This window comes from Chaetodon auriga, chromosome 2, assembly GCF_051107435.1.
Source record: "Chaetodon auriga isolate fChaAug3 chromosome 2, fChaAug3.hap1, whole genome shotgun sequence".
NCBI lineage: Eukaryota > Metazoa > Chordata > Actinopteri > Chaetodontiformes > Chaetodontidae > Chaetodon > Chaetodon auriga.
The window spans coordinates 29,043,122-29,061,816 of NC_135075.1; the positions used below are offsets into that span (position 1 = coordinate 29,043,122).

The 18,695-nt window shown below is 46.8% G+C and overlaps 1 protein-coding gene across 1 annotated transcript in view; it reads left to right on the top strand.

Moving 5' to 3' along the window:
- Positions 1-18,695, top strand: part of angpt4 (angiopoietin 4) — a 44,158-nt gene that overhangs the window by 14,109 nt on the left and 11,354 nt on the right. Inside the window, exons 2-3 of the mRNA XM_076745657.1 lie at positions 16,414-16,572; positions 16,648-16,769. Of these exons, the coding sequence (XP_076601772.1) occupies positions 16,414-16,572; positions 16,648-16,769 (281 nt within the window). The remainder of the gene's footprint in view (positions 1-16,413; positions 16,573-16,647; positions 16,770-18,695) is intronic.

Sequence of the window (18,695 nt, forward strand, 5' to 3'; positions counted from 1 at the left end):
ATCCCTTATTAATCACAAGTGCAGCAGATGGGCTGGATGTGGTCTGAACGTTTGGTCCTGTTGGGAGCTTAAACGTCTCCAGAGCAGCTTCAGAGCTCCAGCACCGCGGGGAAGAGCACAATTCTTCTGAAAGACATTCCCTCATGTGGTGCTTTGATGACGGCGGTGGAGAAGCTGCCTGAAGAGCAGCACATGACGGATTCCACACCGTGACTGTGCCGAGAAGCAGTCGAGCTTCAGAGGCCAGTTGGTGGACCAGTCCGGGAGCAAAACGTCAGCGTCTGTTTCCAGGTGTTTGGGAGCTCGACTGCACATGTGAAAAAAGTATGTAAGTCTCCAGATGGAGCTGATAAATGCCCTCGAGTGATGTCACTTGAGTCAGCATCATGTCAAGCTTGAACCTGAAGCAGATCTGTTGGTGAGGAGAGAAGTGAGCTCAGTGTGGCTCCTCCTCCAGGCCAGAGGCTACGCTAGCTGCTGCTAACAAAACACACACAAATCTCTAAAAGAGAAGGTGATCACTTGCTGGTCCTCATCAGCTTCATTGATTTCTGTAAATATCTGCTTATTGTGAATCTGATGCAGCAACACGTTTCACAGACTGAAAGATGTGGAACGCTCCAAAAACACCTGTTTGGATCATTCCACAGGTAAACAGGCTGATTGGTCACAGGTGAGAGGATCGTGATTGGGTGTGAAAGGGGCATCCTGGAAAGGCTCAGTCGTTCATAGAGGATGGAGCGAGGTTCACCACTTTGTGAACACATGAAGGATGAAGGAGATGAACACATGAGCTCAGAGACACTTCAGGAAACTGCTGTCAGTGAACACAGTTTGATTGGAAATGATTAGATTCTGCTTACGTTTGACTCAGAGTCCAGACTTTTTTGGAATCAGGGTTGTGAGTGATTAGTGTGTATGTTAATCACACACACACACACACACACACACACACACACACACACACACACACACACACACGGCTGGGATTGGAAAGCCATTATTTTGCCGTTGCTCCGTTCTGTCAGGAGGTTTTCTGATGAACAGTCTCTGCTCTCCGTCTTCACCTCGCTGGTCCAAAGCAAACGTTCAGTGGCGTTGACGACGAACACAAGGTGAACTATCGTCACGCACTTCATCACACGAACGTTTATTTTAGTAAGATTGACGACAAAGATCACAAACAAGACAAATGGTGTGTTCAGGGGACGTTTTCAACCTTGACCAATAAAATAGAAGAAGTTCAGGTGATGGTCGTTACTGAAGAGGATTTAGAAGTTTTGGATGTGCTGCAACGTCTCCAGAGTTTGATCACAGACAGGTGTGTGTGTGTGTGTGCATGTGTGCATGTGTGCGTGTGTGCGTGTGTGTGTGTGTGTGTGTGTTCCAGCACACACTCAGCACACACACCTGTTTCTTCACTGTAGATAACTGCTCATTCACTGTTGGACTCCTGATGTGTGTTTCACTCTGTTGTTGTTGTGTTTGTGTATGTGTGTATGTTTTCACGGATTAATCACCGTGTCCTTCGGCCTCCAGGGGCTTCATGTTGTTATTGTTGGGATGAGGGACAGTTTCAAGGCATCAGTGTTCATTTATTTGTCATTTTACAACTCGGGGGTGCACAGTGAAATTTAAGTTGTAGCCGCTTCATGCAGCACATACAAATATTTACATTAGAATAGAATGAAATTAAAATTCAATGAAATAAAACACTATATACAGTTATTTCAATACATATTATACCTATACATACACTGTATATGACACAATTGATTTGTAATCTCTAAAAGAAAACAGAACGCAGTGCAAAACACATCGAACTGAAGTGAGCTCACTAAAGGACACAGAGAATTCATCAAACACGCCGGATGCTTTCACTGTTGTGGCTGAACGAGCCAAATCGTCACTCTGACCCACTTTAGGATAGAAATTACAGACCGAGAAGCCAAACGTCCTCCTACACAGCAGCGTCTGCTGGTGTCTGGCCTAAATATAGCGAGGATTGAGCAGACGTCCAGTGAAGAAGAAATGTATCACCACGCACAGACTGCAGCGGTCAGCGGTTTATCGGAAGCTTTCTGGACCGCAGAGCTTCTCTTATCGCTGTGGAAGCTGAACTGGAACCATGAACATTCACACAGCTGGGACATTTGAGTCGGGAGGCTTACAGCAGGTTAGAAAGTCTCTTATTGCTTACACTATGACAGCTGGAGACGAGAGGCCAAGGACGGTCCACTGTCCCAACATCAGAGACGACACCTCGTCAGCTCAGGCGGGTTTGTTTTTCCAGTTTCACACACTGAGACCTTTACGGCATCACAGAGAAGCGCCGAGGCCCCAACGACTGAGCAGGACGCGGGATTCACACTGAGTGGAACATTTCAAAACACAGCCAGCAGAACGACGTTCACGTCGCATTCGCTTCAGCTCACGTCACAGCTCCGTCCAGGTGAGACTCACCTGGAAACCTCTGCGTCATCAGAGGTTTGTTCACAGCACCGGAGTGTGGAGCTTCAGCCTGTCACATGAAGCCTCAGCTCATTTTAACTTGTCACACAGCTCACAGTCCTCGTCTCGTCCTCGTCCTCGTCTCGTCCTCGCCACGTCCTTGTCTCGTCCTTGCCACGCCCTCGTCATGTCCTCGTCTCGTCCTCGTCTCGCCCTCGCCACGTCCTTGTCTCGTCCTTGCCACGCCCTCGTCATGTCCTCGTCTCGTCCTCATAAACTGCACAGTTCATCGTGATGGTGCTGCTCGTTTCCAGGGGACTTGTCTTCTGAAGGACTTTGCACGTTCAGCTTTAATCTGCACCGTGACAGCGTCCTCTTATCTTAATGCTTAATATGTTTTTACTCCTATTTTCTATCTAGTACAGTAGTTTCTGTGCACGTGTACCATTTTTAAATGGTTTTGTTGTTTTTCTTTCCTTCCTCGTGTCAGCTGCGTATAAGTGATGTGTGTTTTGTGATATGTGAATTGCTGCTGCAACGCTGCAGTTTCCCTCAGGGGATCAATAAAACACTCCATCTGTCTTACTGGGAAAATATTTGAAACACTGGTCAAAGCTTGTGGCTGATAGGTGAAGCGGTGCAGATCAGCTGTTGTGGGAAACACTTTTTGATGCGCTTGTCGAGTTATTTAACTGAACTCTTAAAGCAGCATCGATGCCATGGAAGGCTGAGTACAGTAGATGATACTGCAGGCTGCAGCCCTCGTGTCAGCTGAGGTGGTTTCACTGTGTATCTTGTGGGTATTTTCAGTTCTTCGCTCCTCTTTCGCTCGGTGTTTGTTTATGTGAGCCTGAGAGAGGAATCTCTCCTTTTGGCCCGGCGCTGCTCCTTCCCTCTGAGCAGCCGGGTCAAAGCTCTGCGGCACAGTTTGGGGGAAGCCAGCACCATCTGAATTGCAAAGAAAACAGAAAATCCACTTCAGGCTCTGTCTTAACTTTGTGATAACACGTAATTAATCGGCTGGAATCTGTTGGCGCAATCAGATGTAGCCTTAACCCTGCACCTCCGTCTAATTACAAGTTAAGGACGGAGAATATGAAGTTTTCTGAGGGGAAATTGTTTCTCCGTATGAACAAACAACTGAGAGGAAGTGTTTACGGCACGTCTGGACAGAAATTGTTGACATGTTTTGCGTGTTGAATTCTTGCGTGTTGCAGGATGCTGAGTTTGTTGATTTGCTTGTGGCAGTGTCTGAAGTGAAAGTGTTTCTGTGGAGGGGAAACAAACGCTGTGGAGAGGTTTGGTGTCTCAGAGGAGGTCGTGTCTGGACAGGCAGTGTCGGTATGAAGTGGATGTTCAGCCCACAGCAGAGCCTCTCGTCAGTGTCTCATCAGCTTTAAAGGGTCTGCGTGGTCTTAAAGATTTTGTGTGAGTAGAAATACCCCACACACTCAGCTTTCATTCAAGTAGTAATGACCTATTGAAAACAGTTACATGCTTGTCTTTTTGTAAAATTAAAGGGAAAATCCAGCATTTTTCCAATGAGGTGTCATCGTATAGAAGTGAGGTTCAAGTTCAGGAAACTTGTTGGCTGATCCTCCTGAACCTGTGAGGGAGAGTTCAGTCCAGCCGAGCTGACATTTAGTCACCCATCTTTCAAAAATAATACCAAAAAGTCTCTGATGACTTCATTCATCTTCGTACTTTCGGCTGACAGGTGTATTTTCCCTGCAGATTTAATGATCTTTGGGGAGTTTTGTGGTGCTCAGATCTTTTGTTGCTCATTAGTTGTGTTCTTGGCGTCCCCGGAGCAGGTGAGGGTCCGGGAGTGTCGTCCATTCATTGACTGTAAAACAAACAGAGTAATCTGTCCGAGCAGCAGACCACCTAGGCCCTGAGAAAACACGGAATAAACAAGATGCTGCAGAGTAAACAAGTGTGTGGGACAACAGCACAGTGATAACAGCTACAGAGGATTCATGTTTGTTTAGTCTGACAGAACTTTCTCACTGCTGTTCTGTTAAAACATGGAAAACACGAACGTGATTGAAGTCCAGTGCCAGCGCTGCAGAGAGACGCAGGTCTTTAAACGTAGACAGGTGAGAGGTGGAGGTGTGGAGGTCAGGGCGGTGGATGTGCATGAAGGGAAAGAAAAGTTTCTGTGAAGCAGATTTGGCTTTTTTCTGCATCAGTTTTAAACGTTACTGTAGACTCATCACTCAGACAGCCTGAATCAGCAGCACAGAGCATGAAACACATGCAGCGTCACTGTCGGACCAGGATCGCTGATGTTGACCAACCAGCATGCCAAGGTGTGCGATACACCTGCCCGTCCACTGTGTCAGCGCCATGTTTTGCCTCAACAAGGCGTGAAAAAAGCGTGTTTTCAATGCACAGTCAGCAGTAATAAACATGTAACGTCTGCACTTTGGTTTGTTTTAGGAACCAAAACTACAGTTTGCCTTAAAATAACTACTTCCTGAAAACAGTCACCCCAATCAGGCTGTGACATCACATGTGAAAGTCCAGCGCTCATCCTGCACGCTGCGTCTGTGCTTCACTCCATCAGTATCGCCCCCTGCTGGTACTCCACCCTCAGACACGTGAGCACTTTTCACGCCTAGTGAAGCAAAACGTGGCGCTGACGCTGTCCTCTGGTGGATCGGGGGTCTGTTACTCGTGCTGGCGGCCCCTGGCTGGCTTCATAACTGTCACCGCTGAGGCAGAACTGGAGAAGTTTCTTCTGCAGCTTTCTTATGTTCGTTTTTCCTTCTTCCATCTCTCTTCAGTCCCTCTTTTGTTTTGCGTCCACCCTCTGAAACCTCACATCAGGTTCTGCCTGCTTGATGTGGAAACTAATGAATAAGACGAATGACCAGCTGACGGCGGTCCATGGAGGACTGATCTGCCCTCTGCCATTAAATCCAAATCACTGCAGCCTCTCCTGATCTGTCCTGCAGAGAAACATCCTTCATGCTGTGCATCATGAATTCGTGGTTTCTCTTTTACATCCAGACTGGATGTTTTCTGTGATTCAGATTTCAGCTGATGGTGGATTTTGTTCCTTTTCTCAGCTCTGTGAAAGAAATCTGACACAGCAGGAGTTCAGCAGCACATACGACAAAACCATCAGGCAGCACAACACTGACTCAAACATCGTCACTCTGCTCTGACACTTTCTTATTTACTCCAGATGCAGAAAACACTTTTTTTTTGGAGAAACAGAAGAAGAACATGAGTGGAAATAGCTGCCATGTCTGAGCAATAAAGAGCATCAGCACTGATGGATCTCTAATCTTTAGGAGGACCAGCGCAGCAAGACGAGCTCAGATCACTAATTTAAATTAAAGTTTCATCTGCTCGGTCCATGTGTGTCCTCTGGTGAAATCAGGGCCCCTGTTCACTCTCTTTAGGAGCCATTTTTGGGGCCTCAAGCCAGACTTTGAGACACGACAAACAGCCGAGAGGAAGAAACAGAAAGAGACTGTAAGTGAGATTTATCTTCTGTTCGAAAGGCCACCGAATTAGTTAGCAGAGCAGACGGGCTGTTATCAGCTGGACGGGGATGAAGTACTCCTCCTCTGTGTGTGTGTGTGTGTGTGTGTGTGTGTGTGTGTGTGTGTGTGTGTGTGTGTGTGTCAGAGAGCGAGTGAATGGTGGTTCATTTTGTTTTCCAATCCCAGTTTAAAGAGTCATTCATCACCCTACAGCTGTGAGTTGGCATTGTGGGAGATTTCAGTTGCCATAGAAGTTGACAAGCTGAGGGCCAAAGGGAGGACAGACTGATAGAGGGGTAGAAGACATGAAGACGGAGGGAGAGGAGGAGGAGGAGGAGGAGGAAAGAAAGAGGCCAAAATACTGCAGAGGGATGGAGAGAATTTGGGCACGGAGGAGAGAAGAAGTAGAGCGGTAAGAGGTGGAGTGTGAAGATGGTGGGTGAGATATTAGATGAATAACAGATGAAAGTGAGGAGGTGAGAGGAGTGGAAGGGGGGGTGGAGGGGGAGAGAGGGGGAGAGAGGGGGACTAAAAGAGGGAGAGATTCCCAGTGACTTGTGGCCAAGCGCCAGACTGACCACAACCACGCAGAGCTTCTTGGAAAAACTCGTCTTGTTCTTTCTCATTCTTCTCTCTCTCTGATTCTCACTGCACACACACACACACACACACACACACACACACACTGAGACACACACATGCTGGCGTGAGGCCAAGCACCACAGCCACTGAGGGGCTGAAACGTTCCTTTTTTTCAGCCCGAAAACGAGCGAATTCTAAACTTTTTCTGCTGTGATTCTTATCTGACATCTGAAAATCATTTTTACCCTTTTCACATTTTTAAGAGTGTAAAAGAGAATTTGAGTTGTGTGAATCGAACTTGGAAGGGTGGGAGAGAGCGATCACAGTGCAGTTAAGATAAGATAAGATAAGACAAGCCTTTATTGATGCCCAGAGGGGAAATCCAGTTGCAGCAGCACAACGATGGAAATAGATGAACAGTTAAAAGCTGGAAATAAATAATTAAAACTAAACGAGAGCAGCTCGAGAAGACGTGAGCTTTGTGACGTGGAGTCAGCAGCAGATCTCAGACGGACTGTGGCTGTTGAACCGCGCTCAGCTGGTGTTCAGAGGCCTCATATCAGGCACGAGGACTCGTCAGACCAGGTCGCGGTTTCCCAGGTCTGTTGAGTCTGAGTCCAGTGTGGCTTCAGCTTCCTGCTCTCAGCTGACGGCGGTGGAACCTGCCGTGTTCTGCCGCTGCGGTTTGTCCACTTCAAGGTCTCCCGTGGCGAGCGTCCAGAGATGCTCTTGTGTTGTGTTTGAGTTCCTGTGGTTTTCCATCTTCCCTGTAAACTGTCTGTGTGTGAAGATCTGAGGACGTCAGCACTTTGTGAGACATTCAGACCTCGTCGGGCACCAACAGATCACATTTCTTCCACATTCTGATGTTTGGTCCAAACAACAGCTGCATTCCTTGCATTGCTGCCAGATGATTGGCCGATTAGATATTTGTACGAGCAGCCAGGTGTATCTAATAAAGTGGCCACTGTTCATTATTCCTGCAGAAATATGTCCTGCAGACAGTTTATGAATGCAGAGGGATTACAACTGACATCACTTACTCAGGCCCGGAGTACCATGACAGGAAATCAAATGCTGGTGACTGAAGAAGAATCGGGGGGAGAAATTCCCCTTTATTTGTCACACACACATGGTCGGAAACACGGCACACGGAGGTGAAATTTGACTTCCGCTTTTGACCCATCCTGGTCGTCCCTCCTCCGCGGCAGACCAGGAGCGGTGGGCAGCCAGACCGGCGCCCGGGGACCCATTCTGTTGCGTCACCATTGGTCAGGTGGTGATCTGCATGTTTTTAGTGGGGGTATATTTTTACAGAGAGCATGCAAACTCCACACAGAAAGGCCCTCCTCGAGCAGCAGGCACCGAAGCATGGTGGAGGACACACCCGGTGCCCGCAGCGAGATTCGAACCGGGGACCTTCTTGCTGTGAGGCGACAGTGTTGCCACCGTGCCACCGTGCCACTGACAGCAATTACTAAGAAAGATTTGATTATGCCTAATCGTAAGTGTGTCAGGATAAATTATGCTCCAACATGTTCTCATTCCCAGAACATCAAATATCTTGGTCACGTCTCACATATTGACGTAGACCTTTCACCAATATTAGACGCCCAGAGCAACAGCCAACGCCAGCAGCACAGCGACTCACAAACCGTCCTGTCAGTTAGATTTAGAAACCAAAACTGTGTGCTTCAGGAATCCATCGTCCACTTTGGTTTCTCTGGACACATGAAACCTTCTCACGACCCTCAAACAGAGGTTGGTTAGACCCGTCCGTCCACCCCACCTTCCTCCATTTGGAGACGTTCTTGCTCTTTATACTTCTTCAGATGCTCTGAGTGTCTGACGTCGCTGAAAGCCCGGTGTGATCCTTGGTGGCTGTTTCTGCTCACTCTGACTCCACGGTTCCTCTAAACAAACTGATGTTCTGCAGCTGGAGATGGAGGATGTGTGACAGTCAGGTGTTTCAGCATCACCTGTGTGATGACAAACCCTCAGAGCTTCTCAGGTGAAAGGCTGACAGCTCATCAAAGTCTTTGGAGCTGCGTTGGGTTATGAATGACTGAAACAGTGCGACGTGCTGCAGTATTATTCTCTTATCGTGAAAACCGCCGCCTCTCTTCCTCTTTCCATCACGTCCGTCTTTCTTCTCCACGAGAACCCAAACATCGACAGCCACGATCCCTTTTTGCTCTCGTTTTACCAAACTCACTTCAACCGCACCGTCTATCATCCCGTCTGAGGCTCCATCGTCGAGCGGCGTCCGTCCAGCGCCATCTGTTCAAACACGCTGACAGAGGAGCGCTATCACAACACGGCCCGTTAATACTTCATAAAACGCCGGCTTTGTTTATTGTCACAGTAAATGGATCGGGACATACAGGTGACGTTACAGACGTGTCTGTCAGCAGACGCTGGGATGTCTCTGTTTTCCGTGTGTGTCGTGTAGTGGACGTCCTGCTCTGCACAGTCGGCGTGGATTCGTTTGTTGACCCTGCGCTGCTCCTGCAGCCTGTTCAAATCTAATTCAGGCCTGAATTTGTAATCCAATCAAACTATTTCTCTGTTTGCATTCTTCTGCTGGTTTTGAACCCCTCTTCTTTTACGTACGAGCGTTAACCTCCTGTCGGCCATTTCCGCCATTTTTCCTTGAACCAGGCGGTCACGCAGGGGGGCGGGTTACGGCCCTGAACTGCAGCTCTGACTGTCAAAAAACGGATTTCCTAAGCAGCCATTACTCAGCGGGCTGCGTCTTCGCCCTGGGACGGGTCTGTCATACTCGTTTCCATAAAGCAAAGGAAAACACACACATGAAGGACTCAGAGGAGCCGTTCTCCTTAACTTTAACCCTCCGAGGAGCCTTTTGTCTCGCGGCCCTTCTGTTGAAGTCTGGCTCCACGTTCGTGAGGAAAATGTGAAATAGTTGGAACACAGAACGGTAATTTGTTTAGTCTTGAGTGGAACTGATAACAGAAAGAAGACAAATGAATGTGAAACAGCAGATTCTCTCAGCTGACTGGACTCATGTGTCAGAGGTCTGAAGATGCTCCTTAAACACAGAATCCACCTCAGTACGCCCACCAGCACACCAGAGACGAGCAGACGATCGTCCGCACGCAGCTGTCCACATGTCCTCGCAGTCCGGGGACGTCCAGTGAGCCTGATTTCAGATCAGCCTTCAGCCAGACTCGAAGTGACCACAGCGAGTCGTTTCACTTTCTGATGTAACCAGTAAGCTCTGAATATAAACCACAGCATCGTTTAGCCCTCGTCACGTCGCGGACGCTGCTTGTTTCAAACCAACGTGGAGAAATTTACACACACATTCAGACGCTCAGATTTAATGTAGAGGAACACACGCGCGCACACACACACACTGTGTTGACTTAGACCATCTGGTCCTCATTGTGGTGAGATGATTGAGATGTTTGTCATGACCCAGCAGTCTAACTGACACACACACGCACACACACACACACACACACTCATGTTCTCACAAACACGGAGCTGTGACCCGTCAGTGTTGGGCATCGAACACGCAGCAGAGGGTCAGAGGGTCGTTCACACGTGCAGACGTAAAGCTCCTCCTATTGGACAGACGCTGGAACTCTTGTCTTTCCTCGTCTTTTCCCGCTCTGTGTCTGTTTGTCTCAGAGCTGCTGTCCCTGGTGGCCACTGAGGAGGTTATCTTGGATCTGACTTCTCCTCCATTTACCAGAATTTGAATCATGTGACTCACGATGCATCAGAACGAACAGCTGATTGGGCGTAAAGAGTTTAATCTTCCTCAGAGAAGATTTAAAGTTTGATACCGCTAAGTTTTTTAAAGATGGATAATTGGCGTTACAGCCAGCAAGCATTACAAAGAGCAAACACAGAAGGGTCAAGATAAAAAAAGTGTACAGGATACAGAATAGAAAATCAACGATGTGTGTGTACATTATGTGCAGATTATAGAAATACTACTGCCCAAATACTAGTGGCCATCAAAGTGCTATTGCCAATATTCTTATGAGAAAACTACCAGTGTCCTATGTTGTATTGCACTTCTAATCTTATTAAATTTAGATTAATTCTGTTTCTTTTGGCCTCTGAAAGTGATTTAAATGAGCTGAGGAGAAATGAAACATCTCACACACATCTGAAACATGTGACAGTGACCTCGACCACATTTATTTACTCATTTTAAGAGATCAGACCCCAAAGAGGTTTGAAACCGGTGGTTCAGTCTTTAACATTATGTTGTATTTTACAAACTGATCCTTTGTTCCAGGTTGTTTTTTTTGGCAGATGTGGTGAAAAATGTTCCTCTTGTGCATCTCGAATGTGGATAATCTGCAAAAAGATCTGAAATTACACACATTTATATCAGTTTAATGGCATCGTGACGAATGTGGTGGAGGAGGCCTGAGGTTGGGTTTCTTGAGAGGCTGCTGTGTTTGAAGAGCTGCTCTCCTGTTTCGTGTGTTTACGTTCATGTGTCATGTTGTCCTTGTTGCATGTTCGTGTGTTTTGATTGAGTATGGCTGCTGCTTCTTCGGCAGGTGTCTCTTGTAAAAGACATTTTTGACCTCAATCGGACTTCCTGGTAAAAGTATGAAGTAGAGGAAAATGGAAATACTCAAGTAAAGTACAAGTACTTCACAGCTGTTTCCAAGTGCAATGCCTGAGTAAATGTACTTAGTTACTTGCCACTACTGATACCAAACCAGGTCAATCTGTGGTCTTCACAGAGACTTCACAGCTGCCGTCCTGCTGTTTTTAGCTCTTCCACCGGGGGCGCCAAAGTCAGAAATCTTCCAGTTCAACACATACGAGCTTAAAGAAGTTCTGTCTGCAGGAAGCATGTAAGAGTCCATTGAGTGTGTGGATGTCTGAGCGTGTGCGTGTGTGTGTGTGTGTGTGTGCGCGTGTGTGTGTGTGTGTGTGTGTGTGTGTGTGTGTGTGTGTGTGTGTGTGTGTGTGTGTGTGTGTGTGCGCGTGTGTCCACCCTCCTCTTTGCTGTCTGTCAGGGCAGCGTGTTGTGACCGAGCGAAGCTTTGATTGAATTGTGATCTTGTTGGGAACAGCTCTGTTTGTGTTGAGTCCTCATGCCGGCCTCCTGTGGGACCAGATTCAAAATAACAGGACTAACTTGGGTTCTCTCCACTGCTTTCCCACTCCTACCTCTCACACAAATTTAGTTTTCCCATAAAAATCATTAAAAGCTACTTTCGCACTAAAAAAAGGAAATGAAAGTTAAAATTGCATCTGTTCCTTATTTTATTCTCCCTACAAGCTAGAAATGAACACTTGGCCACGAACTCACCGTTTGAACAGATGCATAAATGTCCGTTCTCATAAAGATAACAGTACATGTGTGTTGAGGAGGGAGGAGGAACATGTGTCAAGCCTCTCTGCTGCGGTTTGGTGTTCAGAAAACACCTGTCAGGTGTGCTAATGCTGGAGGATACGAGGCGTGACGAATGAAAACAGCAGGTCAGTTTTATGATGCAAGCCAAGAGAGAAACGTCCAAGGTGAGAAAAGACAGAGCAGCTGACACGTGATCAGTACGACTGTGTGTGGTGGACACGAAGCGAGGAGTGTTTGAAGTGTGTGTGCTGAAGAGGAGGAATAAAGTCAAGGGAAGTCATATTCATGCAGTTTGTACTGAGGCTCAATTCATACAAGAAGGTCAGAACAAGAAGAAAACAAGGCCAGCTGGAGAAGAAGTACTCAGATCCTTTGCTTAGGTCACATTACTAATACAGCAATGAAAAACACTCTATTACCACAAGCTGCCTTTTGATTGGTGGGTTTGCTCGGCTTGTCTTCTGTATGTTCATGTTGTGCAGGTGGTGTTTGTGCTCTGTTCTTTTAGCAGGGCTCTACACTAACTTTTCCACTGGTCCACTGGTGCGACCAACTTTCTCAGTTGGTCGCACTAGCACATGATTTTCCTATGAACTGGGCACATGCCTTGTCATTGGCATAGGTTGGTTTCACATTCAGCCCGTTTTTTTTTCATCAGTGCGATCTGGGATTTGAATTGTGTGAACGGGAGTTCCTCTTTCGCTATGTTGTAGGCAGTGTTAAACTTAATGACCATTTCGTTCTCTTCTGTTGAGCGATTACTCTCATCCATCCGCTGAAAAAAGTCGGGAGGGGCTCAGTGTTTGGGGTGATGCATTGGTCCCGACAGGTCGTCTGATTCGGCACCTTTTGCTGGCTCTACCTAACCACCAGTCTCCTCCTCTCTCTCCTTATTTAGTTTTTGGAAAAAAATCAGCAATAGACCGCTTCATTTTTGAGAATAGCGAAACGCTAGTCTCGGTGTCTTGAAGTTCTGTGCGCTGCGCGTGTACGCGACGGCTTTTGTGCACGCGACGGTGCTGTCTCAACAGGAGAGAGTGCAGGTGGAGGCGGCTGACGAAACCAGTGAAAAAAAAAGGACGACTTTCAACCACAGTGTCTAACACGGAGCCATAAAACTGATGCGCTCGCACGAACGCGACCAGATGAAATTCGTACTCGCAAACTCTGAAAGAAAGGTCGCAGTCTCGAGCCCTGCTTTAGGATTATTAAATGCTTGTCAAACAATCATCAGCGTTAAGCAATAATCAGGGGGTTTGTGGAAGAGACAGCAGAGGGACATAAAGTGAAAAAGGACAAAGGACAGATCAGTGAAGACGTATAGAAACAGCTGATTATGATGATGAAGCACGTCGAGATAAGTTCATACATGAGAGGCACAAAGGGGGGGGGGTGAAGGTTGTTGAGGGTAATGGAGAGAGGACGCAGAGTGTCCACACGTCAGACACCACGCAGAGGACATGTCCCCACAGTGTGCCGAGTGGAGCCCGAGGCTGTTGGCTTCTTCTGCTGCTTCGTAACACTGTGAGACTCCAAAACATCTGGACGCTGTGATGCTTCACAACAGAGAAGGTCAAACTCATGATGTGTGTCCAACTCAGCTATGTCATTCTGTGAGCCGATGGCTTCAAGAGATGTGATAGAAAGATGTGTGTTGAGCTGATGTGGGATCAGTGCTGCAGGAAGCCAGGACACTGTCACTCGTTGTGTGAGTGTGTGTGTGTCCCTGTTACATCTCTTACGATGTGAGAGAGAAATCAAAAGTCCTTATAGCTAACTGAGGTCGTTCCCCCATGGGGACAAAGACACAGCTGCAATACTTCCTTCAAGTTTGACCAGCTGAAACTGGTTTGAGTTAAAAGAAAAATTATAGCGGCTACCTCAAAAAGAGTCAAAAGAGGATCAGACTACTTCCTGCTCTGCTGTGACTAATTATAAACCATTTGAACAAACAACCACTGCTGATGTTTTACTGGAGAGGACAGATGCTACGGCTAGTAACTCGCTGTGACCCAGGCTAAATTAGTCTACAGAAACCAGTGCACTCCCAGCTGTGGTGAGACAGGTGAAGCTAACTGCTAGCTTATCACAGCTCTCCAACAACGCTGTCAGAGATTTATAGCATTGGACGTCGGCGAAAGGCTTCGGGTTTTCATCTATTAAGCCTCAAACTGAGAGGAATGAAGAGAGGTTGGAGCCATGTGATGACTCTGTTTTTACCCTTAGTTTTAGTCTCTTAGTGGGTTTTATTCTCCATCTTGTTTTACATAAATTTTTAGCCCTGTTTTCATGTTCATTCTGTCTTTTTTATTTCTCTGACGTCCAGAGCTGCCGGCTCAGACCCCGACACACTCCAGCGACCCACCGTGCACTTGTTACCCCAGATCGCTATCTGTGCTACTTGCCTGTGCGTCAGTCTTGCTATCGGCGCTGTTTGCCCCCCCCCATGAAGTCCCCCAGAGGGCCAGATCACAGTGAAGCCAACATGTGGTTTCAGTTAGCATCTCAGGAACAAGCCCTCCATACGTGGGGTCGTGTGCATCGTCCAGAGCTCGTTGGTCATCATTGTGTAGTTTCTAATTTTGTGTATGTGTGTGCGCGTGCGCACTCACGTCGGGCTAAGTGTGTGTGTGCTCATGCTTGTATGAATCTATGTTAGTTTCTGTCCGTCCATATGAGGAGGTTTCATGTAGTATGTGTGTGTGTGCGCGTGTGTGTGTGTGTGTGTGTCTTGTTCTAATCCTACAGCAGGAAATAAGGGTCAATTGAAAAGTCAGCACATTGTGTCTCCAGAGACTCAACAAAAAAAATAACAAAAGACCAAAAAAAGAAGAATGTGCTGAACTTTGTTTTTCTTGTTTGTTTCAGTTGTTCTGACTTTTTTCCTCTTTCCAAATCTCTCCGTCTCTCAGATGTTTCTGTTCAAGCGGTACATTCGAACGGCACAGCAGCCTTGTGTGTCTGCCGGTCGGGCTGTGCAGCAGCCAGGTGGAGGTTTTGGCTTTGGCTGAAGTTTATCTGTGCAGCATCTGAGGAAGCAGAGCAGCGGGGAGAAACGAACCAGCTCATTCCAGCTATTTTCTCCTTCTTTGATTATTTGATTAACGTCTCGCTGCGTCACTGCTTCTCATTTTTCCCTCCTTGTTCCAGATTAGCCCAATTTACTCACTCACACAAAAGTCACTTGCATTCGCGGCCGCTGCGATTCGTATCTCGCCGCTCGTAAAATCATTTTCTGATTGAACAGAGTGATGCTTGTTCAATCCCGAGCTGAATCGAAGCAGACTAAACATAATAACTCTCGAGTCAGTTTAATTGGGTCGTGAAAATGAGTAATAGTGCCGTCAGCGTGCATGAAGAGTGATGAATGTGATAAAGTCAGTTGGCGTGGAGACGGTCAGCCGCTGAAAGCAATAAAACCATGAAAACACAAAGTGGAGGATTAGTCAGCACTTATGAAACATGAGTCAGCTCTCAGCCTTAAGCAGTCACAGCAAGCTCATTTAAGCCAAAGTGAAACGTGTTTTCAAGCCTTCTGTGTTTCATTTCTCAAGCTAGTTAAACTGGTTAACAGCTTTCATTGAGGTTTGGCTCTGAGTCGACATTTTTGGTTTGTATCCGAAGTGTTTTTCCCCTCTTTTCTCCGAAACTGCTGCACTTGGTTGGTTTGGAGACATCTGACAGATGACTTCAGGGTTTCAGAGTTTCCTGTCGTGATCAGAGAGACGGAGATCTGACGTCTGTCTTTGTGTCCGTGGAGGCGGACGTACAGAAGAATTGTTCGTTGTGCGTCTTCTGCCCACATTGTTATGATACAAAGCTGGTTGAAGATCGGCAAAGTGTCCCTTTAACTTTGCATTAAACTCTTTGATAACCATAATTAGCATCAGTTTAGCGAATGCGTTCGTTTCGCCAGCTGTTTTATCTTCATTAAAAACGGGACGAATTCCCCCTAAACCTTCATCTGTGAGTGCGATGGTTAAAGAGACTTTTGTGATTCGCTTCAGAAAGGCAGCCTCAGATGTGATCTGGGCGTTGTGGCCTGAACTTCCCCCCCAGTGACTCATCAAACAGTCTCACTGGTAACCGGCCGTCCCACTGGGACCAATCTGTTTGTTGGTCCAGCGGTATATTTATCAACTCCCCGTGCTTCTCAGTGGCACTGATATCCTGAAGACGTGGAGTCTGACGGACGGATAGAGGGCTGGATGGATGGATTATTTATTTGTCAGGGGTTAAAGGTCACAGCATGGCAGTGCGAGTTGGCACCGGTTGATATTCCCAGAGATGGAGGGAACTGCGTCTTTATATATCAGACCTCCTGGATGTTTGATTGTGCATGTTTGATTTGGTGAACTCGATGCACCGAGTGGGCGGTTTTCACTTTCAGTGCCGAGCTCCTGGAGCGGCTCCTCAGCTCTAACGAGGGTCTGAGTAAAAATCACGAATCATATTTGTCTTTTCCTTTCTGCTTGTCAGTTGCTTCTTCAGATTTACTTTCTGTTGTGTTTGTCTGTCCGTCCACAGCTGGAGAACGTCATTCAGAAGAGCATGATGAAGCCGGACCTCGCTAAAATGCCGTCGCATGTTGTTCACAACCAGACAGCCGCCATGCTGGAGATCGGAACAAACCTCCTCACGCACACGGCGGAGCAGACGCGCAAGCTCAACGTGGTCGAGGCCAAGGTAACGAGACGCCGAGACGCCGGTCTCCTCGCGCCACAGCAGATTTCCTGGATTTAATGCCGTGTCCTCCACCAGGTGCTGAACCACACGTCTCGAATAGAGATCCAGCTTCTGGAGAATTCTCTGTCGACCAACAAGCTGGAGAAGGAGCTGCTGCTGCAGACGTCCGAGATCAGTCAGCTACGAGCCAAGAACAGGTAGAGTCTCAGTGTGAGTGCAGAGAGTTAGAACAGCCTGCTGGAGCCGAGACGCTCAGTGAGGCTGAAAGAACCGACTCAGTGTGACAGATTTGGACTGAAAGTGAAGAAGAAACACGTTCATTTAGTGACTTTCTCCTCCTCACAGTTAATAACAGCAGCTGTCACGTGATCATCCAGAGAAAAGGCCTCTTGTCCACTCAGAGACGTGTTGTCTTTCATATCTCTGTTAAAAACATGGAAACATAAAACACTGTTATATCAGAGGGTTTATGTATCCATAGATCGAGATTAAATATGACTGTGATCATATCATCAAACTCAAAACAAGGAGAACTTATTCCCTTCTTGTTCTTGGAGGCTCTGCGGCTCTTTGAGGTTTAAGCGTTGAACACGTCTGCGGTCGAGTGCGTCGACATGTCACATGTCGTCCTCCATCTCTCTCACCTCATTTCCTGTTATCTCTGCTGTCACAATCTCTAAAAAAAATGTTAATAAACACTCAAATAGGATATGTCTGTCCAAAACGTGTGTCTCTGTGAGCCGTTCACCCACTGAAGACACATCTGATTCCATTTTTAAACCAAAGGAAAGGTGAGATTTCACCGTCCCTGTGAGTCGACCCCGAGTGGAGAAAAAAAGAGAAGAGCCTTATCAGCAATTTCACAACTTAACAGTGAGAATATGTGAAACACAAGCAAGTCATTAGAGATGATGGAAACACGTCGGCAGCTGTTGCTGCGAGACACGCCAATATTTGGAATCACAATATTTGCTCTATTTTTCATTGTGAGGTGAACTTGGACGGTGCGCCGTAAAACATGCAGAGCAATCATCCAGCATGTTCTCTGTTTACAGTAACAGATAACACACAAACAGTGTGTGTGTGTGTGTGTGTGTGTGTGTGAGAGAGGCACACAGGGGAACAGTATTTTTTAGTGTATGTGTGTCTTCTCTGTGTCAGCTTATGTACTGACTCAGCAGATGTTTGCAGTTGATAACTGGACATGATACACCAGCTGTGTGTGTGTGTGTGTGTGTGTGTGTGTGTGTGTGTGTGTGTGTGTGTGTGTGTGTGTGTGAGTGTGTGTGAGAGAGAGCTGTATTTGTCTTGTGATTTTCCTACAAACATCCCTCCTGTTCTCCTTGTGTTCGAGCGTGAATGTTCCCTCCATCGAATCTGCTGCTCGGTTCCACTTTGCCTTTAGTTTCTATCTGAAAGCAGACCAGATGAAGGAGGAGGAAGAGGAGCAGTCAGTTTAGTGACAAAGCATTCTTGACATCATCTTGCGTGTTTTCAGAAGTCTCTGAAAGCCTCGGAGGTAGGAAAGTTTCCTCAGCCACAGAGCATTTAATCCCTTAATTCACCTGAAAACATTTTTAGAAATCCTGCAGTAACGTCCTGCTGCTCAGCTCTGCCTCTCGTTATTTTCTGCACAGCAGCACAGCTTCATTTGGTGGAACAGGTCTGATAAAGTGTAAATCAGGTCTTGGTGCAGAGTGTGATCTTTGAGACCACTGCTGTTAAACCAGATGAAAGGCTTCTGCACCTCTGCTGTGCTGCTCAGTGACAGGACAGATTCACAGTACACGCAGTAAATGTACAACATACTCAGACTCAAAGTAATTCAGATAAATGTGGAATACAGAACATAGAATCTTCTTCTTTTTCTCTTCAAACTACAACTTAAACGCTGTCGAACACGTTGGAGCCTGTGTTTAATGTCCTGGTTTTAGTTTCTCACAGTTCTCTGTCGTACTTTCGCAGCACTGAATCACTCAGTTCCAGTAGAAACAGGCTTTTTAGAAAGAGTCAGGTTTGATGGCTGTCTTTATTTTTCTGTTTCTGTCTCTACTTCAAACACTCCTGAGAGATCTGAAGGTGAAGATTTGTGAAATCCAACTGAAACTTTACATTTTCAGATG